The 18,926-nt window shown below is 30.3% G+C and overlaps 1 protein-coding gene across 2 annotated transcripts in view; it reads right to left on the bottom strand.

Annotated features, from left to right (window-relative positions):
• The window catches only part of LOC111035541 (protein CBFA2T3-like), a 42,245-nt gene extending 24,530 nt beyond the window's left edge, over positions 1-17,715 (bottom strand). Inside the window, exons 1-4 of one of the 2 annotated variants that reach the window (XM_022317193.1) lie at positions 17,482-17,715; positions 16,991-17,206; positions 16,709-16,929; positions 4,957-5,074 (exon numbers count right to left, since the gene is read on the bottom strand). In XM_022317193.1, the coding sequence (XP_022172885.1) occupies positions 4,957-5,074; positions 16,709-16,929; positions 16,991-17,039 (388 nt within the window). In that variant the 5' untranslated portion in view covers positions 17,040-17,206; positions 17,482-17,715. The remainder of the gene's footprint in view (positions 1-4,956; positions 5,075-16,708; positions 16,930-16,990; positions 17,207-17,481) is intronic. The other variant, XM_022317194.1, reaches the window with a different exon arrangement.
• Positions 17,716-18,926: the final 1,211 nt, after the last annotated feature.

Genomic DNA, 18,926 nt, shown 5'->3' with positions numbered 1-18,926 from the left:
CGAGTGGATGACCTATACATATATATAATAGATTTCAGATAAATCATGTTTGGCACGTGGAACGGCGGTGGCGGTGGCGGTAATGTGCAGGCGGGGAAGCAGGGTGTCGGACTTCTGGGGAAAAGGGTTTACAATCGGCCGAACATTATAATAAATTTCGGGTTTTAATAAATGCGAGAGAGAGGTGGTGTGGCGTGAAAGTTATTGGAAGGAGACCAAGAATGGCGCCATATTTTACTAAAGAACGTCAATCGCAGGTGTCGGAGAGCGGAGGGGTATATGCGCGTGTAACAGACGTGCTGGCTTCAATTTGCCTTATATAATAATATTTTGCTTTTTTTTATTATTATTTTTTTTTCCTTATTACAAAACTTGACACTTAATTTTCGTTCGCAGCACTGGTTTTACAACTTACACTCACTTAATATCTCGAATTGTATATGTATACCGCGTGTTCCTGCGAGCTGCAGCAGCTATTCCGCGTTTTTATGCAATTGACGGCAACGGCGGCTCGACTAAAGTATAATATTATTTTATAAAATGTACAATAATTTCCGGTGCGTGTACGTGAATGGCTAGTGTGTTTCTATATACTTTTAAACGGCACGTTTTTCGGAATGAAATTTAAAGAATTATGCGAAATCGTTTAACACTACAATAATCATAATATTATATTTTACTCGCCATCGCCAGCTATAATAAATCCTACGGTTTCATTAATATTAATATGTAATCATCGTTGCAGTTCGCACTCTGTGTACAATGGCATAGAGGGAATGGAAACGCGATAAAAAATAAAAATTAAAAACGTCAGTTTACGCATTGTAAGTAAATAATATATTAAATCATTTCTTTTTATTTTGCATTTCTTTATTATAGAAAATATTCAATTCAAAAACCACATTGGTTCTTTACTATATTTATACTTATACAGCCATATGAACCACTCTTTTTTATTGTGAATTGTGAAGGACAAAGGAGATGTTTTTTTTAATATTCAAAACGCATGATTTTGCAAAACATTTTTTTGATTACCGTTTTGAAGTCCACATAAATTCAAACACATTTTTAATTTAAGTATCAATCAGTAAGTCAAGTAAACGTTAGCATAAATTGGTTATTTATAAGTTCAGCTATTTTGACCCCAAATAAGTATAATATTAATAAGCACAAATTTTGAAAACATATAACTTACGTTGATCATTGGAAAAACTTGAATGAAAAGTGTTGAATAACTAATTTCATGAATATCAAAAACAGTCCTAAAATCATGCTGAATATTTGGTAAAAAAATAAAGGATGTTAAAGATTTAATATGGCGTTGTTGGGATGTTTTATGTATAAACTGATGAATAGTACTATACTTATGTATAGGCTGATGAAATGTGTTTCTGGACCGATCATGTATATTTGATTTTGCAAAGAAAAGAGTGAAGTACAAGTTTCGTGATAGGCCGTGCAAATGCATGCTTAATACTTGCTAATGAATGACATAAATTACTCATGGATTTTACATTAGGAGGAGGGGGGATCAAACGTCCATGATTTCTAATCGAACAATTTTTGTTATTTTGTAATTCAAAAAAATATTAATCTGAGAATTTGAAAAATTGAAGAAAAAAAAGCGTTTTCTTTACATAACTATTTCTTTCAAAAATGTATTCAAATTTTAAGCCACGAACCTATTCACACCGTTCTACCGTATGACTGTTGACTGTTATAATATTGTGTGAGTAACATTATAACAATAATACATATTACATGATGTTTTTGGTAAAGATCTGTTCAGTCTTACCGTATTAATAATATAAAAATAAATTACTATTGTAGTAAGTTATATGAATAAATTTTGAAATATCCTTAGAAATAGAATAAGCTAACACACCGGCTCTGTTGGGAACCGTTTTTCGCAAAAATAAATCATTGAATTCAAATTCAACACGTCCATTAGAATGTAATTTACAGTGACTTCCCGATGACTATGTAAACTCGAAACTAACTGTACAGCAGTGTGACATCCCTGGTTTTTCCAATTGATTTCACAACATTTAATTTTGTTATATATTTTTTTAATTAGTTTAAGTTAAAATTCAATTCAGAGAAGTATTAAAACATTTAAAACACATTTAAATTTAAACTAGTTAGACTTCATTTAAACTCACTATGTGAGAGTACCAAATTTCCGGTTTCTAAACGTATTTTAATATAAAACAATAAACTACAATTCCAAATATAATTCAAAAAGAATTTGGTAATCATTATATTATAATATGGCAGTATTTTTTGGATACTATGAATATAAATTAAATACTTATACAATAAATATTAATTTTAATATCAACAATTGTAATTAAACATCTTAATACAATCGTAACTATGTAAAGTAACTATCAACAAATAAAATATTATCCAAATATCAACAAACGTAAGTCGTAACTATGTACTGGTAACTTTTAACGAATGGACGGGCATAAAAGGGATATAAACTGGTGTATTAAACTTATGTTTAATGTTTACTATAATATTTCAACCAGCGGGACTTAAAATTGATTTCAAAATACATTTTTAAATATCGATAAAAACCGATAAAAATCGGTAAAAACTCATTTAAAAAATCAAAATCAAACATTAGATTCACTAAATTCACTTTCTTGCCAGAAAAGAAACTGTTGAAAAAAGTTGAAGCATTTTTACTGTCCGAAAATGTGATGACACTATAAAAATAAACATCTCTGTAAAATCAATACATTCATCGTTCCGCTCAGAATCTAAAATGTAAAATAGATGTTTCAATTCAAAAAAAGATTGATGTTCAACACCAAATAATAATACAATTAAATCGATATCGTGCAACAATATGAAAATCATAACATTTTAAAATCAATGTATTATTTTTAATTTTAACCATAAAAAACAAATATCGATAAGAGAAATCTTTCATTTTGAAAACGTCTTTTGAAAAAGATTTAAACAATAATTGAACAAAGTATGAAATATGTATAAATAAAATATTATTATATATAATGTGAATATTTTAATAAATATATTTTTCATCTTCTGAAATTGTACAAGTATGATTAAAATGCTTAAAAAAGATTTGATTTTACATAAAATAATAATACCTATAACAGCTAACCATATCCTTATTGAGTTTAGGAAAAAAAGCAAGTGAAAAAAAGCATATTGGAAAAAAAAGCGAAAACCAATTATTATTATTATAGGTATAAATTATTACAAATAGTTTGTTAAAAAAAAAAATCAAATAAAAATAATTCATTAATTAAATATATTATTTATATTATATTATTATAATAAGTCATAAGTGTAGGTATTACATGTTAAGTGCATCAACATGATAGTGCTATCTGAATCTATCTCTAATCTAATTTTTTTAATCAGTGTCCAAATAGACTGCAGTGGTTCTCAACCTTTTTTGGTCCACGGCACACTATTATACATCACAAGTTTTCACGGTACACTCACGCACTTGATAACCACAACATCTTTGGCAACTTCGCCGAAGACATTAGTTATCGCCACACGCCTAAATATGTATGACATTTCTCGCGGCACATCTAGTAGATCTCGGGGCACAGTAGTGTACCGTGGCACACCGGTTGAGAACCCAGAGAACCACTGAAATAGAAGGATGATTATAGCCTAACGAGTTTAGAAAATCGATGATTAAATCCTTCTGTTTGATTATTAGTACGATCTGCATTTTTAATAGTTGTTTCGTGTACATTCCACGTAACAGGTGGGAAGATTGGGTGAATATATCGAAATTTAATTTTTTTACCTGGCCGTGAAATTCCAATTGGTCTATTTATTCCCGAAATATAAGTTTGATCAAAATAATTCACTAGTATGCTATAGCAATAGGTTATAATCCTAAAATTGATACTTTAGTAGTAATTTTTGTTATTATGAAAAAATTTATACCTATAATAATAATAATTGGTTTTCGCTTTTTTTTCCATATGCTTTTTTTTCACTTGCTTTTTTTCCTTTGCTTTTTATTCACTTGCTTTTTTTTCCTAACCCCATCCTTATTAGTGTGAGTATACTGAATTAACATAATTTCCCAAAAGGTATTAAATTAATTCTAATTAAAAATGAGATTGGCAAAATGTATTTATAAAAATTATATATATATAATATATGTACTACAATCGACGATAATATAACCTATAACACTTAGCATATTACATACGTGAATATAATTTTTTATCCCCATTTGTATATTCGGACCTTTTCAAAAAGCCCATGACCATCAATGCATTATTCAAGTACTATAAACCTCTTTATTTAACAGTTCAGGTTCAATATTTAATAGCCTATGAATTTATCGGTTTAAATAAAATCCAATGTTAAAAACGAGAAATTAAGTACTCTACCATAAGTATTGCAAGATGTACACAATAATGAGTACAATTTATGCACTCTACAAGTATATTTATATCAGTAGATTAAATGATTTACGATTTTTATATGCAAAACTATATTTATAATATACTGGGTGTTTCACCGAGCATGCTCAACGCTCTATTTTTTTATAACAGGTGATACAGTTATTCGAAATCTAATTTTTTGAAACTGTAAGTATAGCTACACACTTAAAGACATTTTTTTCTAATTCTATGCTTATTCAAATAAAAAACAATTATAGGTACACGTCTCATGATTTCGAGAGCAGGGCTTGACGACTGCCGATTTTACCAATAGATGATTAGGTAAGCAGATGTCGAAGTTTTAGTCTAAAGCTTTACTACAAGTGCTGTAGAATACATATCTAACCTATATATTATATTTTAACATACATAATATGTAGGTACTACAGCTGTGCACACCATAACCTTAAAATTGTTTTTATATCCTCTCTGTATAAGACTTACAATACTAACAATACTGCGGGGGTAGTAACAAAACGTAAGATAAACTTAAAAGTGTACTTACGAATGTGAATTCTGAATGCGGATTCCTGGTTGTTGTTGTTATTTATAGCCGGATCGTCTGTGAGAATACCGGAATCCCGTTCAATCGCTTCTTCCTTTATCATTTTTGTTTCCATTGACTGAAACAATATTGTATAATAATATACGGATTATGTAATAACACGGATTTTCAGTAAATTAATAATTATTATCACATAAACATTTTTTTTTTGTTGATCATTGAGTTGTAAAACGCGTTACAGATAGAGAAATATGGTCAAGTCGAGTAACCTCCATCAAAAAAAGGTTTAAAACCGTCCGAATAGAATTTTTTTTTTCTTATTATTATTCTTTATTGACGAAAAAACTCAATTTACAAAATAATCTGTGTATAAATCATCGTGTAGTATAAAAATTACATTGAATTAAAAAAAAAGCTATAGCAATACATTCAATCATTTATTACATGCAAATATATGCAAATCGTAATATAAATTTATAACCATAATTTATAATAACTAAAATTTACTTCCGTAGTTTTTCCTGTGGTCATCACTCAACAGTATAATATTAGTTGCCAGTCGGTGATGATCGTAAATAATTCTTAGAAATATTATTTATTAAAAAACAGTTTTGATTTCTTATTTTTTCGAACATTTAATTGTTCCAACATATTAAGACAATCTAATCCAAATATAACACAATATAATCTGAACGAAATAACCTATATGACATGTAGAAATGAATTACCTATGTAAATGAATACGAACTGTATGAATACAAATATACAATGGACCACAGACCACAAGTAACTGATATGCTATACCGACACCACTACTTGATTAGCTTATAAGCTTGTACTTACATATAATTTCATATTAAATACACATAATGTACACAATAACATACATTTTAAGAATTTAAATCACATTAATAAAATAATTATTTAATTTTTGTGGTTGACAAAAAATCACAAATTCAGAATATTTTATTTTTTTGAGAATTATTAATAAACTTTTTTCTGAATCCAATTTATTATTTATTCTACTTGATTTAATTGTAGATAAAATACTAAAAGTTCTATATTATAATACTATATAATTAATAAATAATAATACAATGTAAAAATTATACTATTATTTAATGTTTTATGTATTAGATAAAAGACTTTAATATTTATCAAATGAACATTTTTCACAGGAAATCGTGAATATTATTATAATGTCAAATTTAACATTGGAAAGTAGATACAAAATAACTGTATGTACTATTTATTGTTTAAAATATACGTCTGATAAACGATCAAAGCATACTGATATCGAGACTGCAATATGATATTTCAATAATCAGATGAACATTTATTATTTATTTTACTTAAAATAATCGCAGGTGAAATACGAAGTTCTATGTAAAATAGTAAATAATTAATAAATATTATAATTTATTTATGCTATTATTTAATATTTTAAATAATATATTGGAAGAGACTTTAATATTTATCAAATGAACATTTTTAATAAAAAAAACGAGAATATTATTATAATGTCAAATGGAACATTGGAAAAAAATAACGAATAAAATAACTTTATAGAGGTATACTAGGTATATAATATTATGCTGTATACATTGTATAATATGTAGGTACGTCTGTTAAACGATCAAAGCATACTATTATCGAGACTGCAACACGATATTTCAATCATATGAAAATCCAATTAACGTTCACCTGCAGTAAAGCGTGTCAACCTCAGATAAAATATATTTTTAAAAAAAAATGTTATTATATTACAATTCAACTGATGGTAGGAATAGTAGGTATATGCTATATGTATAATGTGTGGACCTACTGGACCTATATATATATGTATATAATACTGTATTACCATACTACATACATAATATATACGCACACATATATCTATGTTTAAACAATATCGATTACTCCATCAAAACCAGTAATAAATAAATTTGAATAAACGTGATGACATTTCAAACTATTTTTTAATAATAATAATAATAATAATAATATAGTAAAACCTATTTTATTATGAGCTCGTGTGTTTGAATGATAATTTTATTTCGGTGTTGATTGGTTTTTCCTATAATAAACTATACGAGCTGCAACAGCGGTGTTAAAAGTATCCGAGTACTGAGTAGTTTGTCGAAAAGTGTATTAATTTGATAGTCTTATTAGTTATTCGTTCATGAACATTACAAATATATGTCTAGAATTTCCGGAATTCCAAAACATACGGAATACCTTACCGATATCTAGAAGAAGTACTCGACGAAGACAGCAGCTTAAAAATCCTAGTTTTTCTAACTGAAGTCAGTAATGTAAAAAACTTTTGACTATAATTTTAATCTGTAGTTATAAATGTAAAAACTTTTATATTTCATATTTTGATTTAAAGTAATGTACCCAATATAATACCCTCTGTTGCTGAAGCTTAAAAATAAAAAAAATATGTCTACAATATGATTACATTAATTATCAATGCTTTATGATGTACTTAACGAGTTTTGATTTTGAAAATTCTTGGAAGAAATCATAAGTTAACGATTTTTGAAAAAATAACTATGTTAATGAAGGACCCTGGGTTATACAAACTATGCAGAAACTACTTAAGCTATATTGTTTAAAATACGTGAGAACTAAGAACTATTACGTCGTAAAAGATATTATAAAAAAACACCTGCAGAAAATAGTACATTTAGGTATACCTACAATATCTCATGAGTCACGACGCACTGTAACTCAAGTTTGAAATAATTTTATATTTCTAATAAAACGTTGAAAAAGGCTTAAGCAGAGAACTAAACTAATAAGAAGAATAAAAACACTATACATATATTCAGCTGGCCTAATAACCTCCCACTAAACAGAAGGGGAAAGGTAATCATGAACAGACTCGGCATCGGCCGACGGTCACACAAGTCTTACTCGTGGATACCTCATGACGAGAGAAGAATACTGACGTGCAATTATTGTGAAACTGAACTCTCAGTCAACCACCAAATCACCGAATGTACGACATTACATCGACAAAATCAGCAGTCTCAACATTCCAAACACCTGAGACGCATCACTCGGACCCGATGCAGACACCTCCACTACACAAATCTTAAAGTTTTTAAAATTAATCAAACTGCATAACCAGATATTCAACAAAAAATGAAATATAAATACAATGCAAATTGTAACTAATGGCTAATATTACCGATATTATGAACAACGAAGAAAAGAAATAAAAAAAGAAATGTCGAAAACAATAATTTCTTTACGGAGAAAATAGTACCTAAAATAATAAAAATAGTTTAAGTTATTTGTAGTTATTTTAGGAGTACTGGGTAAAGTTAATATTATAAGAGCGTGATACTAAAATTCAGCTTTAATAAAATAAAATCGTAAAATATAAAAATATCAGAAACTAAAGCATATATTATATTGTATATTTTTTAAACTCTTAGAGATGTTTGAAAAGTATAATAATGATTTTTCAACAATGTAAAATAAGTTGAAATTTAAACTTTGAAGGATTCGATTTTTTTTTTATATTTATAGTTTAGTTAGTTATTCATAACCAAGTAAAATGTAACCATAAAATACCAGTACTCAGTGAAATAAACATTATATTATTATAGTGACGATGTAGTGAACTTTTTTTATATACGAAAAAAAATCTTCTCAATTCTATATTATGTTGTATCTAGGTATGTAAAATAAAAAACAGGAAACACGGCCATGATTAATGTAGGTAGTTTTTATAGTTGTTACAACTTTGAAATCGCTTACTTAAAAATCGAATCGATATTTTCCAGTTAGGCGTCATTAGAGACGTTAAGTTCTTTGCAATATATTAATATGACCACACTAGATGGCCATATCTTATGTATATATTATAATATAGTGTGATATACAGGTAACTTAAAAATTATATAGATAAGATTACAGATAATTTCACAGTTACTAGGTTTTTGCAGACTTTATATATTAAATTATAATTAGACTTAAGATTATTTATTATAATATACAAAAAATACAATATAGATTAATTTAATAAATTAGAATAAAAGTAGAAGAATGTTTAAATATATTGAACATTTTAAATTATCTGGATACTTAATTTTATCGTCCAACTAAATAACAACATAATTTGTTGTAATAAAAATATAATAATCAGTGACGATAATTGAATTAAAAAAAAAATATTTTAAAATTAATTTTGTTTGGCTTTAGTCATACCAACATTTCAAATAACGCATTCCGGTTGAAAGTTGTTAAAAGTTAACAATCATGATTTATTAATGTTACAAATTAATTTTGTTCTTCTAAACATGCATCTTGTTAGTTGCATGATACGTTTTTATGAATAGCAAAAAATAATAAATTATTTCAAACAAATCCATTTGTTAATATTTTATAAACATGATTTGTCAATACCACAAATGATAATTCATTCAGTGAGGCTTGTAACAGGGACGGAGGAATGAGGTTTTACATAAAAATATATAATATGAAAAAGCAATGAAAGTATATTCACCGCTTTATAATGTGATATAAAAATAGTCAAAAATCCATATCCCACCCCTTTCAAAAAGGCTGAGTAAGCTGTCGTGAAAATCGATTTAATTTCAAAAAAATGGCGTGACAGTAACAGTATTTTTCTAGATCGACGAAAAGGAGCCAAATTAAATTTTAAGGACATTTGGTATGCCCCATTGAAGTATCTGGGGTATAATAGTTACAGTCGCAAAAACTTGAAACGCATTGTCGTAGTTTCGAATACTGTTTTTTATTTCCTCTCGGAGTGCAAAGAATCATCGAACGTCTTAGCCATAGGTATACAGTAATAGTATATCTTTGGACTCACTGCGGCTAAAAAAAAAATCAAATGAAAAACCTCTCGGTAGTCTTGGAGTAGTCCACTATATACAATATACATAATATATATAATACATCTAACGCCCGCCTGTTGTGCAATCCGTCGAGGTACAATATATAAATATATATATACATATATTAATGTATTATGTATGTATATACATATAATATGTATATACATATATTAATGTATTATGTATGTATATACATATAATATGTATATTGTATATATATTATTATTATTATTATTATTATTATCGTCATTACGAATACGACGGCGGTGGTAATATCGACCAAAGGAGGCGCGGAAAAAGCTCCTCCGAGACCGCATTTTCTTGTGCCGATGTGTATTATTAGATAAACATTAACCAGCTGCGAGCAGCCGCCCCAACTCGGTCGTTGTGTTAGCGTGTGTGTGTGTGTGCTGTCGGCGGCAGTCGGAAATCGTCAGTATGGAAAAAAGGACACATGTTTTCTATCGACCGGCGACTATATACACACAGTGGATAGGTCCTCCGCCGTTGCCGCCTGCACACTCTTCAGCGGTGGATTATTTCACGACGGCTGCGACGGTTCCGAGAGTATAGGGTCGATACTTTTCGAATCGAACTTCGATGTGATAATATAATAAAATCGGTAAACATAATATATTGTGCGTATAATAGTGCACGGGTGTACGACCCCTGCAGTAATGATGAGTAGAACGCGAACCGCGATGCGCAACGTTGCTATATTTATAATATAGATACCTATATCATGTATTATAATTTATAATACGACGTTGTAAATAGGATTGTGGACAAAAGATCATACTATTATGATATATATAAATGGCCAAAAAAATTTAACGAAAAGTACAAACACGCGGGGATGAACACGACTTAAATTCATAACACTTTATATATGACGCGCGCCAGCACGAGTGTGTGTGTGTGTTTATAAAGCATTAGGTAATGTTCCTACGTATATAATATATATGTGTATCGACTCCTCCGGCCCCGGAGGGTTAATCTCGGTCGGTGAAATCCTTCTTCGCCGAAAAACACGTGGTTCGGACTAAAAGAAAGACAAAATAAAAATAATGTCCGTATATATTTGATTCCCTGCATAATACCGAGAGTACACAACGTTAAAATTACACTATAGAGCATGAGAAAAAAGAGAAATCATTAATATTCATCGTTCGCGGAAACGATAACAACATACTTAGGTATAATAATATACATATATATTTTTTTTATTGATCTAAGTCCGGAAATCATGGTTAACTACGGCCATTAGCTGTTTGTGCGGGGAAACGGTTGGTTTGAAACAAGTATTGTATGTGTGAAAAGGATTTTGTTGCTAAAAATCCCCAGTGGTCACCCACACGGGAGCTAGAAACGTCGGCCAGTTTGTGCACTCGGGGAGCGTACGCAACTGAGCGTGGACATCGAGCCACACCAAGCCTCAAAATAATATATTATAACACGTATTATTGTATAGGAGACAGATAGAGTTATATCAATTTATACATTCTAGCTGTCTCGCCTGGCGAAGCTCATGCCAATATTAATATTATTATTTTTAACTGTAGAACTTCACTATAGTGGAAACACTATGAACAAACAACATTTTTTTTGCGATATTTAAAAAAAATCGTGTATACCCTTTTGTTATCTATAGTGGTTAAGATAGGCTTAAAACCGTCTCCACGATATACTCTATCATTTCAAAAAAACCCGAATTACTATCGGAAGAGTGGTTCCCGAGATCATTTGCACCAAACATTCTAATTTTCACAATTATGAAGCATTATAATAAAAATAACATGTAAGTCCGGGCGATTGAACACTCGGTCCATTTTTTTTTTTTCAGAAAAAAACGATTGATATCTAAACTGGGCCCGAAATCCGAATAAAACTAATATGCCTATCCCATTCTTATATATATTTAATAATTACCATATAATATTTTTGAGATCCATTTGGCAATACCCAGAGGACACGACAAATGAGGCGCTTCTAATTATTCTTCAAAAACTATTTTGTTTTATTTTCATTTTTATATTATTAAAAAGTATTCAAATTCGTTATGACAGAATTAAATTATATAAATGCATATACGTTATTATGTACGTTATTTATTATATTCAGATTAAATAATTAGTGCTTATTATACAAAATGATACAGATGTTATTGAACAATCGTTATTTCAAACTGTATATAGTTTTGAAAAATATTTTTTCATGATGTCAAGTCTTTAAAAAATCAACATTTTTCAAAAGTGTTTAATATATTTTTTAATATTTTTTATTCTTAACCTTTTTTAAAGTGTTTTACTTGTTTTTATGGCTTATACATACAGCTTTAATTTCATATTCCAAAGCAGAATATTTTCCTAAGTATTTCGATACATAAAAATCGAATTTAGAAAGAGTAGTTTATGGGTATTTAAAGTTTAGTGGAGTGGAGTGGTACTTTAAATACTTAGGTGTCACTCATAAGCTACTCATCCTAATTTCGATTTTTATGTATCAGAATACTCAAAAAAATATTCTGCTTTCGAAGGTAAAATTAAAAGTGTATATTTTAATTCAAAAAAATTAAAAATTATAAGGATAAAAAATATGAAATAAAATATTTTCAAAAACATTAATAATTGAATAATGAATAACCTAGTATTTTATCTGGGAAATGAAGTTACAATCAAGCTTTTCGTTACCAGTAATTTCGGGACCAAATTTACAACAAAAAAACGTAATCTCAGGCCCAATTTTCATTTGTGCATTAGCAAAATGCAAATAGCTAATAGTTGCTTTATAAAGTGTACATATTTTTATTTTTACAACTGCAGTATAATATTATTGACAGACAGAGAGATCGCCGATCACTATAAAATGTATACGTTTTTCACAAATAGCAACATAAAAATATAGTTCTACAAATTATTTTATTAACATACGACTATACGAGTGTACAATAGTACAACAACAGTCAAAATTATAGACTATATTTTTAAGTATAAGTAAACATACAGTTTATGTCTTTATGATTATCAACATGTTGTGTACCCGACACTAGAGAGTTTAAATCGAATAGTGTACAGACATAGCTATACTGATTCTAGTTAAATTACATAATAATCAGTGCCGTAGACAGAAATTTTCATTGGGGTGAGAGGGATATATTATATTCATTATTTCTAAGATAAATCGCAAGGCAGTGCCTTCCTCACTAATATTATAATATAAAAAATATAAAAGAAGTGAGCAAGTTGTTACCGATATGCTGTACAGTTTGTGCACAGTGTCTAGAAGGGTCTCTCCAACGGATGTGTTAAATTTGAATTCAATGATACAAAAATCATTGTAATATAAAAAAAACGATTCTGAGAGAAGACAGTCTGTCAGCATATAATATTAGATGCTAAGTGTATTGAAATTATTGTGATCAAAGAAATATTATTAAATTTAATTAGGTAATATTTAAGTTCAAATTTATTTTACTATTAAGTAGGAATTAATAGTACTATACAGTACAGGCTGAATTCATTTTTGACGAAAAATGGCATTTTAAAATGTCGTAGTGAGTATAAAATATATTAAAACACCTACTTAAAAGTTTCAATGATTCGTGAATAATATTTTTAAATTACAACAAAATAACTAAAATCGTTATACTTCGCTTGAATAACTAATTTCGTCCGAATCGAACATAAATATCTATAAAAAAAACTGTGTTTGTACCTATATTTTGGTATTATATTAAAAGTACTATAATACACGATGTCTCAAAAATAGTATAAACGTGTAAACGTGAAAAGTTAATAAAAAAAAATAAGTTCTTATACATTTGGGAAGGCAAATTCTTTTCAAAACTACATACCTATGTATTAAAAACAATAATTAATGTACCCAATATATATGAGCAAAATTTCAAAAAGAAATATTTTTTAGTTGACCTATAATCGCTAACACTGATGGTGAGTAATCGAGAAATAATATGTTCATGTTGTTCAAATACACAAACACTTTGTATAAACAAACAAAGAAACTGAACACAAATATTAAATCAACCTTATATTAATTCGCCAGTTACACGCATCGTGCTGCCACAAACATACAGCGAAATAATATTATAATATCATACAACGAACAAAGAAAATAAGATCGGATCCTACCTATATAATGAATAAATAATAATATTAATGATTTATGATATATTTTATTATTTATATGCTTTTGAACGCAGCACGAAACACAAACAAGCGCAAATAACCGATTTCGAAGTACGAGAATTTATTTAGGCCACTAAGGGCGAGGGTGTGTATTATTGGTTATATCCTATAGAAATGGTATTATTTTCTAATGAAGAAATCCATAGTAAAATTAATAACCATTTTTAGCAAGTTAACATGTTTATTAATTTAAAATTAGATTATTTTAAAATTGAGAAATCTGATTTACTGTTCTAGACAGTGTTCGACAAAAGCAAAAAAACTACCTATGTGATTGGCAGATTATGTACGTTTATGGTTTATATATTCCGATATTCTACAATATTAAAAATTGATAAATTTCAATAAATACAAAATAAGTAGTTATTAAAACATTAAATAAACTAAAAAAAATCTGATTAATGAAATATATTCATGCTCCATGAATATAAATTTATTTTATTTTGCTTTATTTGTTTTAGTGCTTAACAATAATATAACAAAATATTTTATTATTTATTATTATCTTTTAACAGTTTAATGGGAAAAATATGATGAAATTAAATATATAAATTTGAAATTATTTATAATTTAATCTGAATAAACTTTAATCATCAGCAGTGCTAAAATTGGGAATTATTAAGTAGAGGAGTCCAATCCAACAATTTAAAAACTGCTTCCCTAGTGCAAAATTGTTGAACACAGACAAGTGGGAGCTTTGCCTCCAACCATTCCTTAATTTTGAAAACTACATTTAAGCTTAGTTACAGCATTTTAACTTTATTTCATTCTTTATATTTGGAATATAATATATATTTTAATTATGTATCATGTAAGTAAGTATGGACTTATATTTTATACTCATCTCAGTTTCCGAAATTTTCCCCTATTACATTTCATACATTTAGTCAATTAAAAAAGTAATTGTATTAATATCATGGGGATCGGTGGCGGGCAGTTATTTTAGCCACAAAATTTCAATCTTTCGTCAATCATACTGATCGATCTAGTATTGAGATAATACTTTTTAAAACTGATTTGAATTCGTTATTATATCTACTTAAGATCGGCCTGTCCATTTTTTCCAATTACACTCCACCCCTAACAGCTATAAATGTAGTTTGAATATTTTGAAATTTCGAAATTTTGAAATTTTGATTATTTGGAATTAAAATCAGAAATCCTAAAATCGTGGACTGACCGATCTTAAGTAGATATTAAAAACAAATTCAGATCATTTTTCTGAAATATTATCGAATTTGTTAGGATGGACAAAAGGTACGCATAAATTGTTAACCGTTCACTCACGCATTGTCAACACATGCGCTTGCGGAAGCATTCCGCTATTTTTTTTACACAATCACACACCCTAATGATCCCTTACTACGTACGCTTAATTTATAAGACTCGCATGCATGCAATTTGAAAATTTCTTATTCCGAACTCCTTAAAACCCGTCCGCCACCGAACAGTGAACACCGTATTATTATTTCCATTTTGATTTTTGATAGTAATGATACCTACATGTTTCAGTTGGACATTTTGATAACACAATACTTTATTCATGTACTGTACATATGTGTGCACTTTACTAAACTAGACAAAGAACAATCGTAATATAGTATAAAAAAACTATAATAAAAAACCAGTTATGTATTAGGTAGTCTAAACTTTACCATAGAACAGGTAGAAAAATATTTTTAATATTGCAAACATTTAAAACTAGTGTAGGCACCAAAATATGTAAGGATGTGAATTGAATGTAAAAATACAAATATTATTCTCTCAAAGAGTATAAATAATATTATGCTCAGAAACATGTTCGTCGCAGTTAAACTTGCAGCAGTGGTGCGCAGTGCTTTTGGAAAATAAGGTTTTAAACAATAATATCGACATTGTGACGAAGTTATTGTATACGAATTATTAAGTACTTCGGAGAGAGCGTTTAATTATAGCGTATACGGTATGATCCATCTAATGTAAAACAATAATTATTTCAGAAAACACTAACGTCTTTGAAAATATTTCAATTAAATAATTTAAAATCGTTACAAAACAAGATTTCTGGAAAACATTTATATTCTTTACTAATTTTTTCTTTGTATTTTTTAAAAAGTTTTTACTCTCTTAAATGACAACGTGCATTTTTAATTTCATATTCCTAAGCAGAATAGGTATTACTTGAAGTATTTCGATCTATATAAATCAAATTTCGGAAAAGTATAGTTTATTACATAGTCACAACTCGTAAGTATTTAAAATTTAGATGAGCTGAGTAGTGGACCAAAATTTCGAAGGGTAACTCTGTACCATTCCACTCCACTCATCTCAATTAAATGCTTATGACTTATATACAAAGAGTAGTCAAAGACTATATTTTTAGAAAAATGTTATTTTTTATGAATAATTCAATTTTTTTTTTAAATATTTCAAAAACGATAATAGGAAACTTTTGAATTAATGAGTCTCTTATACTTTAAATTGATCACTCGGTATAGTTAAGGGTTATCTATATACTCGGCTCTGCTGCATAGAAGATCAAAAGACTATAACACTCCAGACATGCAATCATCACAATAACTGTTTTCTTCGAAATCGGTTCTCCGCCCTAGGTATTTCCGACTACGGGTGAGACGGAAATGAACAATATAAAAAAAAAGAACAAAAAAATATTTGTAAAACAGATCTCACCTGTCGACGCGCGTCGCTGCAATTATTGTCCATCGCGAAGGAATCGTACCTTTGATAACAGCTGGCCCTCATGGTGGTGTCCTCGTATCCGTGATACATATATTTTATTATTAACGATAAATACGCGATATCATACGATAATATTAAAATATCGATGATATTACGCGCGTACCCTGTGTCGAGGTGTGACGACGATCGGCGGGTGGATTGCAACTGCAGTTCTTTACGGAAACAAAATCTATGACAGCGACTATATCGTTACCTAGATAGGTAGTTACTTACTTTTGGCTTGAGTAAAAAGACCGGTGGCCCCGGCTAGCCCGCCTTTCATTGCACAGGTACGCGGCGGCAAGTTTGATCAATTGGCGCATTTGTAGGTAATAGCGGTATATACCGCAGCACGTGATGCATTCGTTTCTTCCGCCCTCTCACTCATCGCCCCACCACCGCACGACCGTCGTCCGACACTTGTTACAATAACATCGCGCACACAGACACCTGTTCAAACGCCTTGTGCGTTAAATTAATATTAAATATTGTGTGGCGACGCGCGCTGCGGTATCCGGTGAAACCCACCCGCACCGACCTACCGACCGATTCGAGAACAAAATATTGCACCTAGTACCTACGCATACATTGCGACGACGACTACGGCGTCTCCGCCGGATCTACGGGTTACCCACGTGTGCAAAACTACGACAAGGACGATAATTATAATAATATAATGATAATAACGATAATATTATAATATATACGACTATCAGAAGACTTACGATTGTCTCGGCCGAGGGCTGATGATGACGATATGTGTAATATGTGTATGTGTAACGATGTACTCAGTGGTTGCTGTTGTCGTCGTATGGTGTGGTGTTATCTCAGCGGCCCGAGATCGCGGCGATGCAGAGACGGTGTTGGTAGCGGCGCGGCCGATAAAGTGCTCGTGACTACCGGCGTACACGGTGTCGGGGCGCGTAATGCCACCGCGGCTGCTGTCCGTCCGCGGCGGCGGCGGCGGCGACCCGCGGGACGCTGTCGCGGGCATTGCATATATAAGTACGATAAGTTTTGCCGCGCGACACGCGCCGACGCGGACCGAACGTGTATAATACACCACGCGTATATTATTTTATATTAACAGCGGCGAAATAATTTTCCTCTCCTAGTCCGCACCCACCCTACAGTTTGCACCCTCTCTCGCCCTCCCACGATCGCCCCCTCTCTCGTACTCACCCCTCGTTCTCTCTCTCACTCTCTGTCGAAAACGGCAGCCGGTCCAGACGTAGACACGTAGTATATATATGTACCTCATCGCTATATATATTATATTATATCAGTACATACCTCTGCCATTGACATTGTTAATTAAAACCGCGGGATTTTATCAAAACTACTACCACCACCACCACCAACCAGCACCGCCGCCACTACTACTACCATTATCACTACTGTGGTATATGCGAGTGTATGTGTGTGTGTGTGTGTGTGTGTGTGTGTGTGTGTGTACATAACCCAACCGCTGCAGCCTGCCGAGCCACTGATATACGCATATTGTGTACGACGTACGCGATGAGAGAAGTATATTGCGCGTGGAGCTGGGAAAGCGCTTATCACAGACGTCACATGCACGATCAAGTCCGCTCTACCCGCCGACCACCGAACGTCGTCTCGTCGTCGTCGTCGTCGTCGTCGTCGTCGTCCGTATATTATAATAATAATAATATTATTATTACGTACAGCCGTTCAGTGCGCGAGTATTATTATTATTATTATTATTACGGGACTACCAGCGTGCTGCAGCCCAGCTATAGATTTAAATTTCATGATGATGATTTTTGGATTATAGGTCAGACCTACGTATACCGATAAAACCCATATTTGAACCGGGATAGTCAAATGGCACTTTTCGTCTAAATGAAATAGTCGAATTGTACTAGGGTTCAAAAAAAGGTTTAAAAAATAAATCTAATTTTGAAAACACTAGCCTGTTCCTACTTAAAATGTAAGCATTGGCATACTAGTAACCAATTAATTTTGTTTATACTTTTTAATGTTATAATATCATGTATGACGTATAACCTATATAGTATATATATATATTATTTATTTTATTTTAAATAATTAATTTTTTGTAAAAATTTTAAGAAAGTGAATAATGACATAAATATATAATATTACAAATAATAGATCTGTAGGCACGTATAAAACATGTTTAAGAATA

Source organism: Myzus persicae, unplaced genomic scaffold (assembly GCF_001856785.1).
Source record: "Myzus persicae strain clone G006 unplaced genomic scaffold, MPER_G0061.0, whole genome shotgun sequence".
NCBI lineage: Eukaryota > Metazoa > Arthropoda > Insecta > Hemiptera > Aphididae > Myzus > Myzus persicae.
This window is presented reverse-complemented; position numbering and strand designations above follow the sequence as displayed.